Here is a 21146-nt window from a genome sequence, read left to right on the forward strand (position 1 = left end):
TTAGTTGAGTGAGTGTGAACTTGGGGAAGTTTGAAAGTTTTGGTCTAAAAACCCCAATTGAAAGAGGGGCCACTTCTGTCTCATGGGCAAAGTTAGGGTATTAAAAGTTTGACACGAACCAGAAAATCGATTTATCGGTTGGCCAAGAATTTCAAAATGAGCCTATGAGAAGGCTCATATCGGCTGAGATATCAGTGTCAGAAATCTTTAACTTTCGATATCAGCATCGGCCCCAAAAAATCCATATCGGTCAGGCTCTACTTTAAAGTTTTGCCGCAGACTGGATCACACAAGAGACTCAAACACCCCTAACCTCTTTTACCACCCAGATGTGAATCATGCAGATGGATGATAGCCACAAAAAACAATAAAGTTATACTTATAGTGAGTTAGTTCGCAAGGAACAAATGCAATTTCTTTTGATACATGTAAAACCAGAGTGAAACTTGATGTGTAATGGGAAACTTCTCAGAAGAGGGAAATGAAACTGCCAAGTGTCATATTCACAGTTAACCCCAATAACAACTGCAGCTATCAGCCACAGCAACAAATCTGGCCCATAGTAGAATCAGTCGGTTGTTTAGAAAGGTGGATCCACCTGTGATTACATGACTCAGCAAAAATGCAACAATAATGTCGACTGGTAAGAGCCACAAAAGTACAGTCAAGTGCTCAAAACAAACTGCAGATGTTGAAAGAGGCTTCTGCCCGCCACAAACCATAGGGCAAATAATCATGAAGATGGATGGAGATAACAGCTGCCATTGCAACTAACATCTGCAAAGACATGATCCCAATTTACATGATCGAGAAACTAATGTGTCCTTACTTACGCAAACACTGACCCACATTACAAACCCAAAATGTAATGTAATAAGAAAAAGGCCTTTCCATGCACTCATTTTATATAAACAATTTATTCACTGAATTTACAGAAACTGTTGTTGAGTATACAGTATGTTGCCCTGCTTTTGTACTTTAGTATCCGAATATTTTGCTCTCCTTCTTATATACAGTAGCGATTTATGGTAAAAGTAACTTTATTGGGATGTAAAATGCCAAGAAACATAACACACATCTTATAGCAATTGCATTTAAGACAGTTCCAATCATATTCTTTTGTTATCTAATTGATCAGAACTTCAGGAGTGTATAGAGAGTTTATTTTGATGGCATTTCACATATCCAGTGTAGCTTATGTTTTTGACATTGTCCATCAAACCAGGTCTTCCAGGGATTAGATGAACTATAAATCACAATCCCACAATCCTCTCCATTGCCTCCACTGTTGTTTGGTTCCCCATCCATCCAGTACCTTGAGAAAATGTAAAAAAAAAGTTTTATCAATAATATCATAAAATAATATAACATTAACAGTGTAATTCTGGAGCTCTCACCTTTGTTCCACTTCAGTGACATTATTAATCCAGACCCATGTCCCCTCTGTCAGTGTGTCAGTGATCCCGATCCAGGATCCCTTTGTCCATTGATGACCGTCACCCATAAAGTTTCTAACGATGTTACTCACAAATTCCTGTGTAAAAAAAAAAGTTTGATGTCTTTAGAAGGGCCCAAAGGTAAAATTAAAATATTCTTTACAATCTCTCTTCCATGTTTGTTTACAGCCCACCTGCTCCCCCGGGTTATCAATCACAACCAGGTCGGCTCCACGACTAATACAGTCTGCTCTGCTATCCAGCCAGTTCTTCTGGACCGTATTGGCTTCAAAGTATGAAAAGAAATAGCAGGAGGAGTTGAGAAGAGTCCACCTAGGGAGGCATCTGCCACAGGTTCCCTCTGGCAGAAACAGAACATTTCTGGTCAGTCTTGGTGTTTTTCAGTTATTCAGTATTAACATATGAAGCCTGTTTACAACTCCGTCTCACCCAAAGCTGATACATTGGACTGCAGTTTTGTCTTTTCCGCTTGCAGTGCCACAAGCTGTCTCTGATAACCGTCACTGCGGTTCTTCTGCTGCTCTATTTGGACCTTTAGTTGTGCGTGCTTATTGAGGGCACTCTCTAACGCCCTCTTGGCCTCCTCCGCAGCCTCCATCACATCACTGTGGTTGCTACGGAGATAGCTCAACTCATTGATGAGTTGTGTTGCAGCTGAGTGGGAAGCCTGAGGGGAACCCTCTTTGACTTTGGCACCTGAAGAGGTTAAAACGCAGTGTTTGGAAGAGAAAGACAGCTGCCTTAAAACTGTGTGTAGTGGTGTACGCAAAAATCTCTTTTTACTGTATAACCGTTTTGTTAAGAAGTATGTGGAAATGTATTTTTTCATTGGGAGAAAGATATACAAAAATGTTTAAGAGTGACCGTCAAAATGTGATTCCAATGCTGGCTAAAAATCACAGAGGAGCGTAAAAATAGTACTGTTTCAAAACCTCTGACACACCTAATGACTTCTGTGTAAAAGCATATTGAAATTATTTGTGCAAATGTTTTCATATAATAATCGTGTTCTGCACTATAGATATAATAGCTTGAGACACTTGTTTTTTTCTTTATGTATTCTTCTGTGTACATGATACTCTGTGAATTCACTTTGTAAATCTGGACAGATATTGCGGAATAAAACCTCAGATATCACCTTTGAATCTTTAGCTGAAAACTGCATAAAAATAAACCAACACACACCAAGGCCTTCCTATAACATGTGTTTCAAGGCCTGGAATTTTTAAATGGCACTCATTCTGGTATAAATGTAAAATTAGCATTAAACCTAATGTACTGTATAAAGGGTCAGTCGCTCTTTGTTATTCACAATTCCATCGAAGAATTGAACTTTTCGTCAACTGTCATGCTCACAGTTAATCCCAATAACAACAGCAGCAATCAGCAAAACAGCATTCAACAGTCCCAGGCCCAGAATAATCAATCGGTTGTTAGGAAACATGGATCCACCTGTGATGAAAGGATGCAAGAAAATGTTTTGATTGTTTATGGTTGAAGCTCCTAACAAATCTCAAAAAATGTTTCCTCCTCTGTGTTATCTAGACATGGAATTACTATACAAAAAAAAAATTATAGCAGTACAGAAGTTTAAAACTATTAATTTTGATTTCATGTATAAATTGAAAAGAAAAAATACGTCAGAACAATTCAATAGCAAGACGACTTTCCACAAACAAAGTCTTGGCTCCCCAGTGTATAATCCACAGAAAATCTGAATATTCTGACTAATCTGAACTGTAAATGATACCGCTACATACACAGTGGTTTCTACAGAATATTATAACAGGCTATAGAAAATGTGACTTTAAAGCTACCATCACTCACTCATCATAAAAATGATAGCAAAATATCCAGAGTAAAAAAAAAAAAAGGACAAAAACTGGTAAACAGTAAGAAACGTGAAAGATACTGCAGAACATTTCAAAGTCATACCTTGTTCAAATTTTTCATACGTTATGCGGAAATGTTTGCCTGCCCAGTCATTAGCCTGTCTCGGTAGGTTCTCCATGACTGCAGTGCTGCGAGTACTGCCCATCCGTCCACACACTGCTGCTTTTATATCCACAAGAAGCACAGCCGGTTTGAATGTGAGCTCTTCCTTTGTATTAGCGGGCTTGCTTGCATTACTTTTGACATATAATTGGACGATAATGCAACACGTTTATATAAATCCAGGTGGGGATACTTGAGCTAAACTTGAGAATATGTGATGAAAGTATATGAATATTAAAAGAAAACCTGAGTATGTGGATTTGCATTAGTATTTTTTGGCCAAACAATTTCCACGCCCATTATTATTCAGCACTCCTCTGTTCCAATGCATTGGAGGAGATATTACATACTCTTGGCTTCAGGAGATTTTATGGGATTTTTCGGGAAAAATAAAACTCCCAGCAGACTGCGTTTGCAATTCATATTATATACAGTCTGCCCGTGCCTCATGCGAGTGAGCTGCATGAAGCACCCCTATGCTTCATAACGGTGAATGTGTTTCTGCTGATGTCAAATATTTCAACATATTCACAAAGTATTTCACAGGATGTGTTTGACTGTAACCAAGATGTTACCCTGAACCACTGCTTCCCGATTCTTGGACATGTGAAGCAACGACAGTTCTTGGCACAGTCTCAAATCACACCCATGGTCGCTGGTGACCTCCCTTTTTATTCACATCAGCACTTTTGTGTTTGAGGACAACCTGTTGTAAGTTGTAATATATATGTATATGTAAATATTGTTATTATCATTATTTTTTTAAATTTATAAATTACCTCATGATACGCTGAAAGATAACCCTCAGGAATGTTCTCATGTCCTTGTTTAGTGCCTACCAGTACTGAGAAACAGAAAGCATTCTTTATTATGTATTTTTGAGATTGAGGTAGATACAGCTTTATGTAACGTGAAAAATATCTCCCCATTCCTTAATTATCACAGAAAATATTCTAACAAATCCATTGTGTGATTCTCTTTAAAGAAATTGGCTACACCTTGTGATGACTTGAGCGCATATTAAAGTAGGTGATACTTCAAATCATTGCTTTTGTGTCCACATTCACATACAACCGTGCATTACAAAATCTAATCTCTGTTGTTCATGTATAATCAATGTCTTTATTCATGAGAAAATAAACATACAAACAATATGTTTTGATCAGAAGGAAAATTGGTCGTTCATCTTTTCTCCTCATGGCTTGTTGGACACTCTGACATCCATTCCACAGCTAGCTGGGTCCCATTTCACACAACCATTCCCTGTTGCTTTGGCAAAATCCATCAAACCACGACCTCCTAGGGTTGTCTATGTTTACAATTGCTCCACAGTCCTCGCCTTGTGATCCATAGTTGTTGGGCTCCCCTTGTATCCAGTACCTAAAGTGAGACTCTAGTTACATATATCTTATTTTTCTGCTGTTGTTGGTAAGTAGCTGTCATATGCAGGTAATCAATAAAAAAGCAGGTAACCACCGACAATGTATTTGTTTGCGAGGTTCACGGTCATTCAGTGAGTGTTTAAAAGCTCCTACCCTCCGTCCAGCAGGGTCATGTTATTCACCCACACCCAGGTGCCCTCTGCTTGATGATCTGTAATGCCAATCCAAATTCCAGATTCCTTCCACCACTCTCGATGGCCAGAATTCATTTTTGGTAGGTGATCAAAGAGATTTACCTAAAAGCAAACCGAGGAACATGGCAAATGGTCTGTATTTATATCGGTCATTTCAAGTAGTATTGACCACCCATAGCGCTGCACAGTACAAGTCACATTCACCCATTTACACATCGCTTCTACTCAATATCTATCACGGCAATACAGAAGATCGCCATTTATAGTTTGGTATCATGCCCATAACCATCAATGTTCTGGTTAGTGAGTGAACCACTCTTTCTCCTGAGCCAACGCTTCCCACTAAGTGAAGTCTGAAATCTAACTTATCCAGTTTGTATCAGGCTACAGTGAGTGCAATATGAAAAATATGATTACCTGTGTAATACAGTGCAAATAAGTATAAGGTAGCCTAATACTTAGTGTTTTGTTTGATACTATTACTTTAAGTATATGTTGGTATTTTATTCAGAATGTACTTTGTTGTGGTCGGCGCTGTAGTAGACTGTATTGTATGTGTAACTGGCATTTTATCCAACACAGCTACATAAAGTACATACTCATGAAGTTGCATACACTCATGAAGTTATCATTAACATTAGGTCTGACACTGTCAATCTGAATTATACATTGTAAAAGCATGTTAGTACATTAAGATAAATAATTTCATACTATAATTTCATTCAAATCAAATTCCTTTATTATCCACCATTGTAAAAAAAATAATACTTTTGTATCTTTTTCAGGGTTGTGAAGGTTCCTTGAGAATTTTTATGCACAGTGTCCATAATAATATGAAGAATATCACCGCCTGTCACCATTTCCTCTCTGGTGCACAGCATACTGCACTCACCTGCTCTTCCAAGTTATCAATCACAACCAGGTCAGCCCCACGGCTCTTGCAGTCCTCTCTGCTGTCTGTCCAGGTCTTTAAGGAACCGGATTTAGAATGGAAGTAGCATGATGTGTTCAATAAAAACCACCCTGGGAGGCATCGTCCGCAGCTTTCCCCTGTTTTAAAAAAAGAAAACTTGTTAAAGTCGCAACATGAAGACAAGGTTAAACTCCGAAATGCAAAATTTTAATGCAAACGTCTCTCACTGATCTCAGAAGTCTCCGACAGTAGTATTGCTTTCTCCACATGTAGGGTCTCAAGCCGCGTCTGGAGGCTGTCACTGAGGGTCTTGTTCTGTTCCATCTGCAAGTTGAGTTGCTCATGGCTCCTGAGTTCCTTCTCTAATGCTTGTTCATACTCTTTTAGCGCTTTGATAACTTCGCTCCGAAGTATCTTGAGTTCCTTCTGCTCTAAGATGAGCGCCGGTGCTGATATTTGGTGGGGGCTGGATTCCTCATCGACTGTGCTACCTGTGATGAACAGAGATAGAAATGTAAATTTTTTTATAATTCCTATCACCTGGTACAGAAAGGGTAGTCAATGAGATCAGCTTGATAAGAGTCATCCTTGGATTGGTTCATGAATTGTTTCGTACTGTGCTCTAAAAAATTCGAAACTGATTCTAGTGGTAGATCATCATCAAACGTACTTACAGTAAATCCCAATGGCAACAGCTGTTGACAGCAGAATCGTGTTCAGCAATCCCAAACACACGATAACCAGCGGGTAGAGTGGAAGACTTCTGGACCCAAATCTGACCGTGTACACAGATCCTGAACAAACAGTCAGGTTGATGTCAGCGCAAAGTGAACAAAAATATCATAATGCAGTAGGTTTAGTAAGAGCATCATTAAAGATGTTTAGATAACAAAACCTCTGCTCCTCGGGTTGTGGTGGAATGATTTTCCATCCGTGCTCTCGTCTTCATATGAATTCATCTCTGGATATCCCATGGTCTATTACTCAGGAAACTCCCCCACCCCGCCAGCATGTCTCTTTTATCTGTGAGGCATGCTGCTCTGTCAATATTACGAAACGGTGTGTGATGCCCTGCTGCCCACAAACAAAAAGCAATCCTCATAAAGAGAGTAAAGTAAATTTACAATGTAAAAACTTATCAGGGTTGCAACCTCCCGAAATGGAAATAAGGAACGTGGGAGGTAGATGTTGGACTTAATACATATATATATATATATATATATGTGTATATATATTTGACCTTACAGTGAGAAGCTCCTACTACTGTGGATCTATATTTGATTATTACATAATGATCGCGTTGCCCCAAAAGACAGGTGCTACACCTGTTTGATACTTCAGTAGTAGACTTATTTAACATAACATAAAAATGCCAACATACTTGGTTGTGAGAGGATTCTATCCATACCAAACAGAATTAGATGAAAAAGAAAACAAACTACTATAGTTTCAGCCATTTTCCAGAACATGTGAAAACAGGCCCATGAGATAAGAAGAGCCAACACACAAACCTGAAACTGACGAGTTTTGTATGTTTGTGTACGTGCGTCATGCAATGATGCACTTTAACTTTACCTGATAAATAAAGGTGGACAGCTGTGTTTATGGTTCAGTTTTTTTTATTTATGTAGAGTCATTAAAATACGGGAAACATAGCTCAAGACAAGAAGGAGACCGGTACGTTTGAACGTTTCCGGGTTCGACAGCGGCGACAGGAACGGATGGGAGATTCTTTTCAGTGTTGTTGTTGTTGTTGTTGTTGCTTCAGTCGAGTGCCAGACGAGTGTGAAAACGAACTCAAACATCCGCTAAGTTGTGTATTTGTGACAGAGACTTACTCAAACAGTCATAGTGGAATAAAATTTCCATAACCGTTCAGTATCTTATCGTGTCCGACGCCGCTGTTCTCCTTTTCCTCATTAACATGGCGAGTCAAGCTAAACAAGCAACCACACGTTAGCGGAAATCCGCTCTCTTGGATTTCAGCGTAAAGTTCACCCTCGCACACTAACCTTCCAGGCGTTTTATTCTGAAAAACGTTAAAGTTGACCGAACGAGCTAATTGCTGCGGTGTCGCACTCGACACTTGTGCAACTACAGTAGTTGCACGCATTTCGCGCCGTTGTGTTTTCCTCTCGTGGCACAGTTATAAGAAGTTGCCGAGGCCTCCGCTTGGGCTCCTCTCCGGACCGGCCCGTCCGTCCCCGTCGACGCGGCGTGTGTGCGTGGTGTTTGTAGCGCTCTCGTAGAAGGGAGAGTCGTCGCCTGGGCCTGCTCGGGTTATTTCCATCACTGCCATTGGCCGACGAGTCCCGCACACAGACATGTCCCTGCTGGAGGACTACGAGCGACACTTCGACTCGCTCAACTCAGATCTGGGCGGCGGGTCCGTGGTCAGCGAGCGGTCGGCGTCGGGCACGTTCAACGGCGAGGAGGAGAAGCTGCACTACATTCCCATCCGGATCCTCGGGAGGGGGGCGTTCGGCGAGGCGACTCTGTACAGGCGCACGGAGGTGAGTCGGGCGGAAGCTCCAAGGAGAGGAGCAACACAAGTGCCCTTCATGGGAAAAAGCCTTGCACTCAGAAGTAATGCCGACATGCTCACCTTGACAACACCCTCGTGTGTGACGTGTGTCAGATCGTCGTCGCTGTGATTGACTGCACAGTGTGTGTCTGGCAAACTGAGTCGCCCCCTGTTCCCCTGTCTCCATACCCCTGTGAGAAACTCTTGAGTGTGGACAAGATACATGAGTTTCCCACGCCTTGCTGCTGGGGCGGGGTAACAGACCTTTTCATTCGACCCCCTCCCTCCAGAAAGTGGATTTTGAACTATTTATGTATTAGAAAAAGATGATGTGTTAGTGGGTCCTGATGTGACAGTAGAGAGACATATATGCGCGCTTGCTTCCCTGTCGGTACCCTATTGACTCTTCTTCCCGACAGGACAACTCTCTGGTGGTGTGGAAGGAGGTGGACCTGAACTCGCTGTCGGAGAGGGAGCGCAGAGATGTCATGAACGAGATCAGCATCCTCTCCATCCTGGAGCACAACAACATCATCGCCTACTTCAATCACTTTGTGGATAAGAACACTCTGCTCATCGAGTTGGAGTACTGCAATGGTAAGAAAACACACACAAAAGCATCCGCTCCGAAAGATGTGACGGGGATTAGTTTGAGTGCTCTGACATGAATGCTAAATGTCCTTGTCATCACAGGAGGGAATCTGTATGATCGAATCATCCAGCGGAAGGGGAAACTTTTCACTCAAGAGGTACGAGTGCAACCTAGCAGGCCATTTATTTTAAACAAAGCAGACTATTATATCCTAACATTTCACATTTTTTATCTGTAGGTGGTCATATGGTACCTGTACCAGATTGCCTCAGCGGTGGCCCACATTCACAAGGCTGGGGTGTTACACAGGTGAGACCTTCAGCCTGTTTTCATGTCATCCGGCAGGTCACGTGACTCTCTGTTGTTTTGTTTGCTAACGAGGACTTTTGGGATAATGGAGCCGTTCTGTTTCCCTCGCAGAGATATCAAAACTCTGAACATCTTCCTGACGAAGACTGACCTCATCAAGCTGGGCGACTATGGCCTCGCGAAGAAGCTGGGATCAGAGTTTTCCATGGCAGAGACTGTGAGTTGCCGTTTTCCTACCAACAGCTTAAATCCAGGAGGCTGACCAGTGGGTGAGGGGATCGATCCCCGCTCTCCCCAGTCCGCATGCCGAAGTGTCCCTGGGCGACACACTTAGTCCGAAAATGGCCTCCGATGGCTGTTTGTGAATGTGACAGAAAAAGTGCAGTAAATAGCAGCGCTGTATGAATGTGTATGTGAATGTATTTTATACTGTAAAAGCACTTTGAGTGGTAGATAAGACTAGAAAAGGCGCTGTATATACATACAGTCCATTTTATATTATTAAGTGATACAGTAAATCCAGAAAAAAACTCATGGTTTGAAATACTTTGAAACTGAGTTACTTTTGTTTAGTTCATAACAATCAACACAATGGGAGGTCAACAGTGAGTGTTTGTACAGTTAGTATTCTGTCATCATCTTGGCTGCTCTCACAGTGTTACAGTTGACCACATACTATATCAACCTGCGGATTTACTTTGCAAATACTCATTATTCGAGGTATAATGAGCACCACACAGTTTTATAGCATAGCTGCATCAGCTATAGATTCTTGTTTTAATAATCTTCCTTCTGTGCTTTTTTTTCTTCTTCCTCTGTAAATCCAGTGTGTGGGAACTCCATATTACATGTCACCTGAACTGTGCCAGGGAGCAAAGTACAATTTCAAATCAGACATCTGGGCCATGGGTTGTGTACTTTTTGAAGTCTTAACCCTCACAAGAACATTTGATGCGACGGTAGGTTTGCTACAAATAGGTTTTAATGACGGCCTTCAATCAGACAATTGGATTTATCTCCCCGAGACGAAATGAAGTCTGTTTGTGTCCGTACAGAACCCTCTGAACCTCTGTGTGAAAATAGTCCAGGGCAACTGGACAATGGATATGAACTCGGACGTGTATTCATCTGCATTGATGAAGCTGGTGTACGAGTGCCTCGATCAAGTGAGTGAGGGGAATGAGAACAGGAGTTTGTTTCTAACAGAAAGTATACTGCATGCTAATGAAAAAGTTGGCTTCTGTGAAGGATGTCGGTGATACGTTGTTATCGTTTTTTCCGTCTCTCACAGGACCCTGCAAATAGGCCGACGTGTGAGCAGATTCTGGACCAGCCGTTCATTTCTTGCCGCAGAAAGTAAGTTAGTTGAAAGAAAGAAGAAAAATATTGGATGCAATAAATATAGTATGAGTATTGTCAAAACACCCATGACAACTTCTTTCTTTGTCAGGGAGCTTGAAGAGCGAGTTGCCCTTCTAAATTCAGCCATGAAGAAACCTAAGTAAGTTGTTAACACTTTTTAAAAAATATTCCCCACTATAAAACCCTTTCTCTGTCACTCAAGTATGAATTTGTAGTATACATCTGATTTGTTGTCCTGGTCGTACCATAGGTTGAGTACGGCGAGCGAAAGCCCCGTTGCTGTGGTGACCACGCGCTCAAGGGAGGTGTACTTTTGGGGGGGAGGGAAGTTCACCCCCCAGAAGATGGACATGTTTAAAGGAGGCAGCAGTGCCCAACATGTGTGTGCAGGAGAGAGTCACTTTGCAGTGGTGACGGTGGAAAAGGAGCTGTACACCTGGGCCGTGAGTATACATCAGTCTCTTTGTGCGTCACTACAAAGGTGCTTTCAGACATGCACTGAAGTCCGGACATTTTCCAGAAATTTTCCAGTGGGGCTAAATAAGAGAAAACGCACACGTCTGCAAATGTTGCTCCGGACATTTTCCGGAACTTTTCCTGCTGGCACCCCAGTAAAATTTCAGGAAAATGCCTGTGAGCCCATGTGAGAATACAGCAGGAAAATGTATGGGGAAAAAAGAGCTAGTTGGCATGTTGATGACTGTAAACAAAAACACTGCATTCTGCAGCGGAATTATCGTCATGTCCTGCCTCCTGCATGCTCTGCCCAGACACCACAGAATGTTGTGAAAATGTTCCTGTTGGTCTGAACGTGACTGACTCGGACAATCTCCTGCTGCATTAGTCCCGGGCCCAATTGTCCGCACATTTTCCGGAGGTCATGTCTGAAAAACAGCTCTAGGAACTTTCTCAACTTTTTGCTCAGAATGTCCAAGGCGGAGCCAAGATGGTGGGCCAGCTGGGGCATGGAGACCAGGCCTCATGTCGGCAGCCGAAGAGGGTGGATAAGCTCCAGGGGAAGGCTATCCTACAGGTGGCATGTGGGGCGGACTTCACTGCCTGTGTCACCGGTGAGTGAAGAAAGCTTCCTGCGAAAATAGGAATTTGAGGGGAGGTTTAAAAAAAAAACAAAAAAAACTCTACATAGTCACATTTACCTCTTTTCTGCTGTTTTTACAGATGAGTACCAGATGTACATGTTTGGGTCAGACTATTATGGCTGCATCGGAGTGGAGGGAGAGCTGGGAATTGAGATCTTGGAGCCAGTGCTTTTGGAGTTTTTTGAGGAGCGGCCAGTCCGTCAGGTTTCGTGCGGGGACAACCATGTGGTGGTCCTGACTCAGAACGGGGAAGTCTTCTCCTGGGGCTGTGGAGAGTATGGTGAGCAGTGTTGTTGTATGTCCGGATGTTCTGAACCTCTGCCGGTCTGTTTTTGCTGTTCAAACTGTAGCCAGCAGGTGGAGACAGTGGCCAATTATGGTCATGTGAAGTGTTCCTTGTCAAGATTGTTCTATTTTCCCGCTGCAGGGCGTCTCGGCCTCGAGTGCGAGGATGACTTCTCTTCCCCGATGCAGGTGAGTAACACTTTATTCTGCAATGAGCCTCATTGGAGCCAGCGAGGAACAAAATATGATAAAATAATCTCGTTACTTTCAAAAGTACTGTCTGTTTTCTGGTTCTCCCAGGTAGAGCTTCCTAAAGGTGCCATCATCTCCTCAGTGTCATGTGGTAGCGATGGAACCTTTTACTTGACAGAAACTGGCAAAGTCCTAGCGTGTGGAAACAATGAATACAACAAGCTGGGTCTGAACCAGGGAATCTCCGGTCTCAAAAACCACCCTGGGGAGGTACTGGGTTGTACTTAACAGACTGTATTCATTTAGAGACTTTGGGAGATGCACGTGTGTTCATATGTTGGTTTTCCTTACACCACAATAGGGTTACCAGGGGATCCCATACACCACCACACTGACCTTGGTAAAGCAGCTGTCGCGGTTCACGATCCAGGTCATAGTTCCAGGGAAGACCCACACCGCTGCAATAGATGGTACTGTGATAAAAGGCCGATATTTCTCTTGCTAGTAAAAAAAAATTGTCACCAGTTCAAAGAAATGCCATCTCATAGGCTTTCTGGCTTTACAGAACGTGGTCGTCTGATGACCTTCGGTTGCAACAAGTATGGTCAGCTGGGCGTGAAGGACTTTAAGAAGCACCAGGGCGTCCAAGTGCTCGTTGGACCCTTTGGGGGGAAGATAGTGACCAAAGTGTCGTGTGGAGATGGATTCACCATCGCAGCCACTGAGGGTGAGAACACGTACAGTTCTGGACCCTATGTGTGTACAGTCAGGTCCATAAGTGTTTGGACAGTGACACAATTTTTCTGATTTTGCTTTATACACAACAACAATGGATTTGAAATTAAACAATCAAGATGGTCAAGAATTTGGTTACTATTTTAATTTGAACAGACTGCTGCAAACTTGGGTTTTGTGTTTATCAATTTTTGTGTGTGTGTGTGTGTTGTTTTTTTTTGCAGACAATCAAATCTTTGCATGGGGGAATGCAGGAAATGGGCGACTCGGGATGCCCCCCGATAAGGGATTTGGTTCGGAGGTTTGCCCTGCCATGCCAAGGCCCATCTTTGGTTCCCTCCATCATGTACCAGACCTCTCTTGCCGTGGCTGGCACACCATTATCATAATGGGTCAGTAATCAGAACCTGCACAGTATAATGGGGCAAGCAGCCAGCTGTCTAATAACAAATATGTTTTCTCCTTTGCAGAGAAAGTGCTCAACTCCAAGACTATTCGCTCCAACAGCAGTGGACTATCAGTTGGTACTTGTAAATGCTTTTCTTTAGTCACTGATTTGTGTATTCATTTTCTTTGTCTGAAGAGCAAGTCTTCATTTTCAAGTCTGCATTTTGTGTGTGTGTGTGTGTGTTATCATTGTGTGTATAAAGGACTGGGCCAGGAGGCATCTACGTCCACAGTGGATCTGGACATGGAGCCTGTTTCAGAGACTGAGGGTCGTGACAGAGGTCTTGGGGGAACAATGGAGGACAATACAGAGGAATGCTTCATGGAGACCCCGATGATGTCGATGACCAATCAGACTGGGGACAGCTCCTGCCCTCTGTGGCTTAGAAAGGTTTGTCGTCATAAATCATTTGATGGAAAGATCCTAATGGAGACTCACAGTTCTCTAATTCAGTGCGGTTCTCGTCCAACAGGAGCTCGAGGACGCAGAGTTCATCCCGATCCCGGAAGGCTCTGAGCTGTCCACTCCTGACCAGCTCTCTTCTGTCTCTGAGAACGTCACTCTGCCTTATGAGGATCTGAAGGAGCTGAAGGCTGCTGCAGCAGCTGTCAGCACTAAGAAAGACCTCTCGGTAATGCCAATACAGCTTACATATTAATTATGCACTCCAAATTCAAACTTTTAAATTTCACAACGTGGCTGTCCGTATCCACTCTCGACTTCCTCCTCTCCACTCGTCTCCACAGACTAAACGAATGGGCTGTGATAACATCAATGGACTGGAGGCGACGCGCGTCTACACAAAAGGAGAATCGAGCGCATGCTGCAATGCCGGCAGCGAGGTCACACAGGTAACAGGTCTACACAGTGCAAATCATGAACCAATGAGCACATCCCAGTGTCCCAGTATTTTAACCAAACAGTTTAATTTGCAGCTGCGAGAGACGGTCGCTCATCAAGAGACCAGGATCCAGATGCTTGAGAAGCAGGTGAGACCTTTTTTTCTTTTCTTTTGTACCATCCCACTTCAGAGCCAACTTTGTTCCTTGCGCACAAGTAACAGCAGAACCCGTAATTCTTGCCGCCTACAGGTCAATGAGCAGCAGAAGGAGAATGAGAGGCTCTGGGCGGCGATCAACTGTTCAGCTCTACGGGATGCAGGGCGCGACAATAATGGCAACCATCACTCCGATCGTATGCCCGGGGATGTCGGGGGAAGGGGAGGTGGATTCTCAAACCACGGGAGCAGATCCGCAGGGGCCAGTGTGTGAGCCTCCGCCCACAGGTGGTGTCCAGATTATGGGAGCAGTGTCACAACTCACACCGCATACTGAAATAAGAAGCTGGTTAGGTGGGAAGTGGGAGGGTCGGTCAGAGGTGCAGTACACGGAGCATCCTCATGTCCGCTCACAATGGTTACATTACAGTTTACATTGTTTGGCAGAGCGCTTAGGTTGCATGATTACATTTTACTGCGTATGTAATACTGCGTAACACCCTTGCACACTCTCACATGCACACTTGTGTTCACCCGGGTGCAGTGATCTAGCTAGTTTCTCCACAGACTGAAATGTTGGCTGGATTCAACATGAATGCATTGGACCGTGACAAGCGCGAGAGACAATCTGGTCATAGTGTTGCTCGGCAATATGAATGGTAAATCGATGTGTCGGCGGTATAACTATTGACTTTTAGCGATGTCAGCACTGAGGCGTCAGTCCTTATTGAGTCCGACATTCGTATTGATCACGTAAAGGGCGAGACCAGCTCATGCAAATAGGAAACAATCTCCTAATGCATCCAAAGTAAAGGTCTTCTTTTTTTGTTAGCTGTTCAGCCTTGCAGCCAGTATGTTGTTGTCCATACTTGGCCTTTTAATGTGAAAACATACCTTCTTTAATATCACTTAGCTGGTAATTAGTTTAATTTCATCTGAAAGTGCCAACAGCATAGCCTCTAAAACGGTCATATTCATCAGACTATTAGCTATTGCAAACATATTCTCGTTATCTAATGCAAATAAATACTTAAAAATTTTTTTGCCTGTTTTATTGTCTTACAAAGAGAATTTGTGTGAAACACGAAACTACTGATTAATTTTTTTTTAACAAGTAGGTTTTCTTATTTCCGTCTTTGTCTCTTGAATTGCCGTTGGTTGGCCTTTCTTCTTTATGTATGAACACGTGGAAAACATGGGTCTTTAAGCAATTGTTAAACAGCTGACCTTGAAGCTCTTACGTTGTTGTTGTTGTCTTTTTTCTTATTGCATTTTTTTAAAACATTTTTTCTGTTTTTGGTACTTCCTGAAATGTGTTGGAGGGAAAAAAAGAATAATTTGCGGATGCAAATATATTTTTTTGTTTGTTTGAGATCTGTTGGTTTTGTTTATTGTGTGTGTGTGTGTTACAACAAATATATGTGTAAAAACCTTTTATCATAATTAACTGACAAGCTAGTAACTTGCGGACAGATAACCATCTGTAAAATGCTATGTTAAATACAGACAGTACCTTACATGCTATTGAAACCAAAGTTAAAGCAAATATGACTTAGCCATGCCTTAGGTGATTTTTTTTGACAGCATTTAATATGAGGTTTACTCCCCCCAACAGTTTTCCAAGTATTGTGGACATGTAACTGTTATATAAAGAAAGACTCTTTGGTCACAGTGTTGCTTCCTGCTTTCTGTAAAAGCCATAAATAAAACAGCTGTCTTTTGGTATGTGTATATTGTCAATATTTCCCACAATATATGCTATAATATACTGTAACTATTGCTACTTACTGATAAAAACATGTAAAGAGCCACAATAATCTGAAAAAATAAAACAACAATTAATGAAATTAGTCAGAGAAAGACACTAACATCGACCATTTTGTTTATTTTGAAATCCTTTTATTTAATTTTCCTGACATGCATCTACTCGTCACAACAACTATCACATCAATCAACACCACAATGACAGGACACACTAATTCCTATTCACAGATTTATATATATATATATAATATCAAAAAATTTGCATAAATTACTAAAAAGTTATCGCCATGAGATGAATGCCGTCTGATCAGGGTGTATTAATTAATGACCTTATCAAGCCTATCTGCAAGAATCTTATAATCACTGGAGAGCAGGCTCACAGGTCGATATGCTTTGCACCTGAGAGAAGCTTTGCCGTTTTAATGAAGAACTGGGATTATAACTAACAAAGTTTATAAACTTTGATGGGAAAGCCACCAGGCCCTGGATCCTTACCACTTCTCATTTGTGCGCCTGCCTGTTCAATTTCTTTTATCGATGTAGGCCGATCCCTTGGACCATTTCGGCAGCGAGGTTCCAGCTGGGGGTCGACTCTGCTGCACGCGCTTTGTTTTTGCCTCGTCGGTTTGCCTTTGTTTCTTTTTCTGGAAAACCTGAGCAAAAGACAATCAAATGCCTACTGCATGAAAGACAGCATGCTCTCACTTATAAATGTTTAACTGAGCATTAAATTCCTAAAAATGTGGGGATAAGAAAAAACAAAATATGATGCAACTACTGGGAACTTGATTGTCCTTGTGCAGGTAAAAATGTAATTCACTCACCTCTGGAGTCTTGCTCCTGCTGTGGGTTTTCAGGAACTCCTCCATGGCAGATCCTTTGGTCCTATTTGCATAAGAGTTGAAGACTTGACGCTGTTTTTGCTCAAGTTTTTGACAGACTTGCATGTGCTTCTCCAGCCTTTCACTTGCAAATCTCCTGTTGCAGATTCTGCACGGGAGGAGCTGGAGGCTGGCGTCTGCGATGTCCTCGAGCCCCAGCTGCTCCTTCTGGACTCCGCCGGAGTGAGAAGGACTAGAAATTGGTGGGAGAGACGATTCCCTCTGTGTTTTACGTTCCGCACCTCCGTGGTTTTCTGTTGCAAGTCTGTCAGTAGTTTTGTGTTGACTTATTTGTGGGATGTCTTGTGCATCGTACATGTCCTTGCATGTTCTTTCCATATGTTTCTTTTCTTTTGTCACGTCTATTGATGTCTTATATTGTTCTCTTTCTTTTCCTTTCTCTATTCCATCCTGTGGCCTCAAAGCTGCTTCTCCCCAAACGCGATGATCCCTTTCATACCCTTTTCGTCTGGCATGCTCTTTGACGTTCTCCCATCTTGACGTGTTCAGCTCTCCACTCACTCTTTGCTTGCCGACAGTGATTTTATGAGTTCCTTTAATCAAATTTCCTTTGGACTGGGGAAGCCCTGCATATTCTCTCTCACTTCTATTCCACCTGGCCTCGTCTTCTTCATGCGTATCCCTCATTCTGTCCTCATCCCACTGATTTAGCCTCTTCCCAAGTTGTTTGACATCCTCTTGCCTTATTTCTTGAATCAACAGTTCTCTGCTTCTCACTGCTTCTCTCCTGTGCAGCTCAGACGGCCCAGGTTTAGTCCTAGCTTCTCCCCTCTCTGGTTGTCCCCTGCCTCCCCTCTCCTCCCTCTTCATCTCATCATTACCTGCAGCAGCCTCAACAGTATCCCTCCTGATCTTTTGTCTTATTTTGTCCTCAACCCTGCACAGCTTCTCCTGCAGCTTCAGTTCTTTTGCGTGAATTGCTTGGACGATCTGCAGTTCTCCACTGCACAGTCTATGTAGGTCTTTCCTTCGATGCTGGGATCCTGCGGTCTCTCTGGTCCCATCTAAATGAGGTCCCTGGGGCAAAAAATAGCCTCTTGGTTGTTTTGTAATGGTCATTTTTTCAAGATCATAAAGATCAGGTGAGTATTGTGCCCTGTGGTTGAAGATTCTTCTGTGGATAACGGGCTTGTTTGGAAATGGGCAGTCTACTCTATCTACTCTCCTCATAGGTGCAACACCATGTTGTGCTTGAGTATCGTTGCTTTGTCTTGGACCTCTTATGTTGTGCTGCCTTTGAGGACTGAGTCTTCTTCTTGTGTATGTACTCATGACTTCATCTGTTATACAAGATCGTGTCTTTGAGGTTGACCTATTGTCACCTGTTTGCAAAATAACGCGGAGCCCTCCACATCACCGCTGACGAGTGTTTTAGTTCCCACTTCTATAGGAGCAAAAAGAAGAGAAAAATATAGCAAGATTAAAAGAAAATGGGTGACATTTGTGTGGTATCTCACGTGCACAACTGTTTGTGAGAACAGGTGTCCCAAACCAGTAACACAAGCAAGTCAGTCACACTAATCAGTCTTCAGGTTGGAGCAAATGCAGAAAAAAAGCAGCCGAGTAAGATGAAAACTTATCCCTTTATTCTTGGCCTTGGAAACAAAACCAAAAAAGATCTTTGCGTCCACATACTGGCTAATCCTGAAGCTTTTGGCAGAAGAATAACGCTGTCTTTATTAGCTAACTAATAAGCAGCTGAGGTTTGGTGATGACGACGTGTCAACAGCCCCAGAGCATGAGAGTAAGTTGACCATGAGCGGACACATTGTTTTGTGATCAGCCGGTTTAAAAGTTAAAAAATGAACTGTCACGCTCGACTTTAAAGCCAATGTGGACGAGAGGTCTCGTCATTACTCTCAGAGTAATGGAGCCCTTTTAATACCTGCAGTTTCATGACATGAAAGTTTTTTTTGTCAAGTCTACACTCATCTCATTCCACGAGCAGCAATCATTTAAAAAGAGCACGCAGTGAGAAACCTCAGCAACACAATACTTTCACAAAAGACCAAGACCTCTCATGTTTTCTTTGGATACAAAATGGAAGACATTCATGTCAGGAAATATCGAGCTGCTTTCTACTTACCAGTGTACGCTCTCAATTTGTGACTGTGATTCTAAAATCCCTCGAATCAAAAGCTGACTGGCCTTGTTGTGTGCCGTCTGAATGAGATGAAAAGTCCTTGTCACGATCCCGTTGAACAGCAAACACGAGTTTGTTTGTCTGAAAATCGGTGTCACTGCTCCTTCCAACGTTTACACTCGTTGCCTAGAAACCAAGCGTCTCTCGGGGGTGCTCTCTGATTGGTCGCTTAAGGTTAAACCTCACTTCCGGGGGCAGAGTGAGTCCCGTATGTTTCCAGAAGGAGGTTTGTCTCAGCTGCCCGGTCACTGTACAGCGTCCCGACGATATCCAGGTGATTTTATCAACACACAGGAACAGCCGCTCTATTTTCATCCGGTCTGAGTGTGACGCTAAACCTGCTAATTATCTAGGCCGCAAGTGGTTTGGATCATGTTAGCATAGCTCGTAGCTGTGATGTAGCACCTGCACACATTCGAATACTGTCGCTCCCTTTCGCAGGTCCGACATGTCCGAAGGAGACCTGATGTCGGTGGATTATGAAATATTTGGCAGAGTTCAGGGTGTGTTTTTTCGGAAGTACACTCAAGTAAGTTCAGTTCAAAGTTAGGCATTACCTCCAATGTTTACATTCTCTAGCTTTTACACATGTATACGTTTTTCTTAGTGTTGTGCTACATGGATTCATGATTCAGTATCAAACAATATGTAAGTGATGTCGATGCTTATGGTGATATTTCATATTCATAGGGGAGAGACATTGTGTCATGATTTATGTGCTTCATTAGTAGGCTACGTTTTTAAGTATTTTAAAAAAGAATCACTTTAGGTTTTTTTATTATGATCACATGGCTTGTAAAACACCAGACATTTTTTGATGGTTAATAACAAATAATTGTGCAAACTAATGAGGAGATCATTGAACGCAGGAGCAGCAGAGGAACAGAAAGCGCAGCATCAACAAGTGTCCATGTGCTCGGAACATGATCTAATATTAAAGGGATCGATTTGTTTTTTCGTCAATGGACCCTATTGATGCTATCAGTGGTTAATAGAAGGCTTGGTATTGATAGTATTGATAATTTGGTGACTGGTCTGCCAACACCTTTAAATAATACTCATTGGTTTCTATCTGTTTCATTCTCCAGGCAGAGGGAAAGAAGCTTGGTCTGGTTGGATGGGTCCAAAACACGGGCACAGGAACTGTCCAGGGGCAGCTACAAGGGCCACGTAGCCGGGTGAAAGAAATGCAAGAATGGTTGAAATCCACTGGGAGCCCCAAGTCACACATAAGCAAGGCGGAGTTCAAGAATGAGAAGATGGTTGACAACTTAGAACACTCGTCTTTTAATGTAGTAAAATAACCCATAGATTGTGCCGGTAATATTAACTTTAAGTGGAGATGTGTTATTTATTTAGTGTTTTTATTGGTTGGAATGCAACCTCATATATTGAATTGAAAATATCTTAGGTCTCCTTGACATCTACAATACAAATAAATGGGGAAAAAAAAAAATTAATTGTTTGAATATTTATTTTAGTAACAGCAATGATGGGATATTTGCTGGGTTAAATTTTTGAAAGACTGCGCATCAGCTGTAACACAATAGTTTAACCTAGAAAAGAGCATTTAGAGGAAAACAATTGAGTGGTTATCAGAGGGGACCACATCATTTACAGCTGCGGTAACTATAGATCTTTTTTTGCAAACAAACTGGAGTCCATCCGCCGGTGTCTTCATCTGCTTTCGTAAAAAAGGAGTCTGAGGGGAGTCCGAAAGAACGCGTAAATACTCACCTGAATGCTGCTCCCCTCCTTTGGCAAGGACTCACCTATGCAAATACTTTTACAGAAATGCTGAGTCCTGATCAGTACAGCTTCTTGGCAGCTTATTTCTAAAAGACACTTGAGA

General features: G+C 42.5%; 5 protein-coding genes across 7 annotated transcripts; 2 read left to right on the forward strand and 3 right to left on the reverse strand.

Annotated features, from left to right (window-relative positions):
• Positions 1–898: 898 nt before the first annotated feature.
• On the reverse strand, positions 899–3546 carry LOC118286740 (C-type lectin domain family 4 member M). The gene is made up of 6 exons (XM_035611418.2): positions 3393–3546; positions 2814–2909; positions 1887–2153; positions 1631–1797; positions 1398–1534; positions 899–1315 (listed from the first exon to the last, which is right to left on the reverse strand). The coding sequence occupies exons 1-6, from the start codon at positions 3493–3495 to the stop codon at positions 1162–1164; spliced, it is 924 nt and encodes a 307-aa protein (XP_035467311.2). The 5' UTR covers positions 3496–3546; the 3' UTR covers positions 899–1161.
• A 1008-nt stretch (positions 3547–4554) lies between these two features.
• On the reverse strand, positions 4555–8690 carry LOC118286739 (hepatic lectin-like). 3 transcript variants are annotated; one of them, XM_047327254.1, is made up of 6 exons: positions 8547–8690; positions 6616–6735; positions 6169–6432; positions 5921–6078; positions 4988–5130; positions 4555–4832 (listed from the first exon to the last, which is right to left on the reverse strand). In XM_047327254.1, the coding sequence occupies exons 1-6, from the start codon at positions 8650–8652 to the stop codon at positions 4685–4687; spliced, it is 939 nt and encodes a 312-aa protein (XP_047183210.1). In that variant the 5' UTR covers positions 8653–8690; the 3' UTR covers positions 4555–4684. The 3 variants fall into 3 exon arrangements, with proteins under 3 accessions (XP_047183210.1, XP_047183211.1, XP_035467309.1); XM_047327255.1 differs by lacking the exon at positions 8547–8690 and adding an exon at positions 7780–7889; XM_035611416.2 differs by lacking the exon at positions 8547–8690 and adding an exon at positions 6837–7132.
• LOC118286732 (serine/threonine-protein kinase Nek9) lies at positions 8266–16207 on the forward strand. The gene is made up of 23 exons (XM_035611405.2): positions 8266–8454; positions 8885–9062; positions 9159–9214; positions 9296–9366; positions 9478–9583; positions 10194–10325; positions 10422–10532; positions 10658–10722; positions 10817–10867; positions 10979–11171; positions 11654–11798; positions 11908–12108; positions 12256–12302; positions 12414–12575; positions 12667–12775; positions 12871–13032; positions 13265–13432; positions 13511–13564; positions 13691–13878; positions 13961–14119; positions 14235–14339; positions 14424–14477; positions 14580–16207. Exons 1-23 carry the CDS (start codon positions 8266–8268, stop codon positions 14757–14759), a joined length of 2886 nt encoding a protein of 961 aa, XP_035467298.2. The 3' UTR covers positions 14760–16207.
• A 148-nt stretch (positions 16208–16355) lies between these two features.
• On the reverse strand, positions 16356–19412 carry LOC118286735 (zinc finger C2HC domain-containing protein 1C-like). Its single transcript, XM_035611410.2, has 3 exons — positions 19238–19412; positions 17074–18535; positions 16356–16902 (listed from the first exon to the last, which is right to left on the reverse strand). Exons 2-3 carry the CDS (start codon positions 18421–18423, stop codon positions 16771–16773), a joined length of 1482 nt encoding a protein of 493 aa, XP_035467303.1. The 5' UTR covers positions 18424–18535; positions 19238–19412; the 3' UTR covers positions 16356–16770.
• Positions 19413–19468: 56 nt separating this feature from the next.
• Positions 19469–20754, forward strand: acyp1 (acylphosphatase 1, erythrocyte (common) type). Its single transcript, XM_035611419.2, has 3 exons — positions 19469–19568; positions 19736–19823; positions 20383–20754. Exons 2-3 carry the CDS (start codon positions 19743–19745, stop codon positions 20596–20598), a joined length of 297 nt encoding a protein of 98 aa, XP_035467312.1. The 5' UTR covers positions 19469–19568; positions 19736–19742; the 3' UTR covers positions 20599–20754.
• Positions 20755–21146: the final 392 nt, after the last annotated feature.

The sequence above is a fragment of the Scophthalmus maximus genome, chromosome 15 (genome assembly GCF_022379125.1).
Source record: "Scophthalmus maximus strain ysfricsl-2021 chromosome 15, ASM2237912v1, whole genome shotgun sequence".
Classification (NCBI taxonomy): domain Eukaryota; kingdom Metazoa; phylum Chordata; class Actinopteri; order Pleuronectiformes; family Scophthalmidae; genus Scophthalmus; species Scophthalmus maximus.

Coding starts and splice junctions, on each gene's coding strand:
- LOC118286739 (XM_047327254.1), bottom strand. CDS start 8,652: ATGGAGACAGGGGAACAGGGGGCGACTCAGTTTGCCAGACACACACTG. Junction 6,736..8,546: donor CACACGAGGGTGTTGTCAAG/GTGAGCATGTCG, acceptor CTGTTTGTTCAG/GATCTGTGTACACGGTCAGA. Junction 6,433..6,615: donor TGTTGCCATTGGGATTTACT/GTAAGTACGTTT, acceptor TGTTCATCACAG/GTAGCACAGTCGATGAGGAA.
- acyp1 (XM_035611419.2), top strand. CDS start 19,743: ATGTCCGAAGGAGACCTGATGTCGGTGGATTATGAAATATTTGGCAGA. Junction 19,824..20,382: donor TTTTTCGGAAGTACACTCAA/GTAAGTTCAGTT, acceptor TTCATTCTCCAG/GCAGAGGGAAAGAAGCTTGG.
- LOC118286732 (XM_035611405.2), top strand. CDS start 8,266: ATGTCCCTGCTGGAGGACTACGAGCGACACTTCGACTCGCTCAACTCA. Junction 10,868..10,978: donor TCAGCCATGAAGAAACCTAA/GTAAGTTGTTAA, acceptor GTCGTACCATAG/GTTGAGTACGGCGAGCGAAA. Junction 12,303..12,413: donor ACTTCTCTTCCCCGATGCAG/GTGAGTAACACT, acceptor TGGTTCTCCCAG/GTAGAGCTTCCTAAAGGTGC.
- LOC118286740 (XM_035611418.2), bottom strand. CDS start 3,495: ATGGGCAGTACTCGCAGCACTGCAGTCATGGAGAACCTACCGAGACAG. Junction 1,798..1,886: donor GTCCAATGTATCAGCTTTGG/GTGAGACGGAGT, acceptor TGTTTCTGCCAG/AGGGAACCTGTGGCAGATGC. Junction 1,535..1,630: donor TTGATAACCCGGGGGAGCAG/GTGGGCTGTAAA, acceptor TTTTTTACACAG/GAATTTGTGAGTAACATCGT.
- LOC118286735 (XM_035611410.2), bottom strand. CDS start 18,423: ATGAGTACATACACAAGAAGAAGACTCAGTCCTCAAAGGCAGCACAAC. Junction 16,903..17,073: donor GCAGGAGCAAGACTCCAGAG/GTGAGTGAATTA, acceptor TCTTTTGCTCAG/GTTTTCCAGAAAAAGAAACA.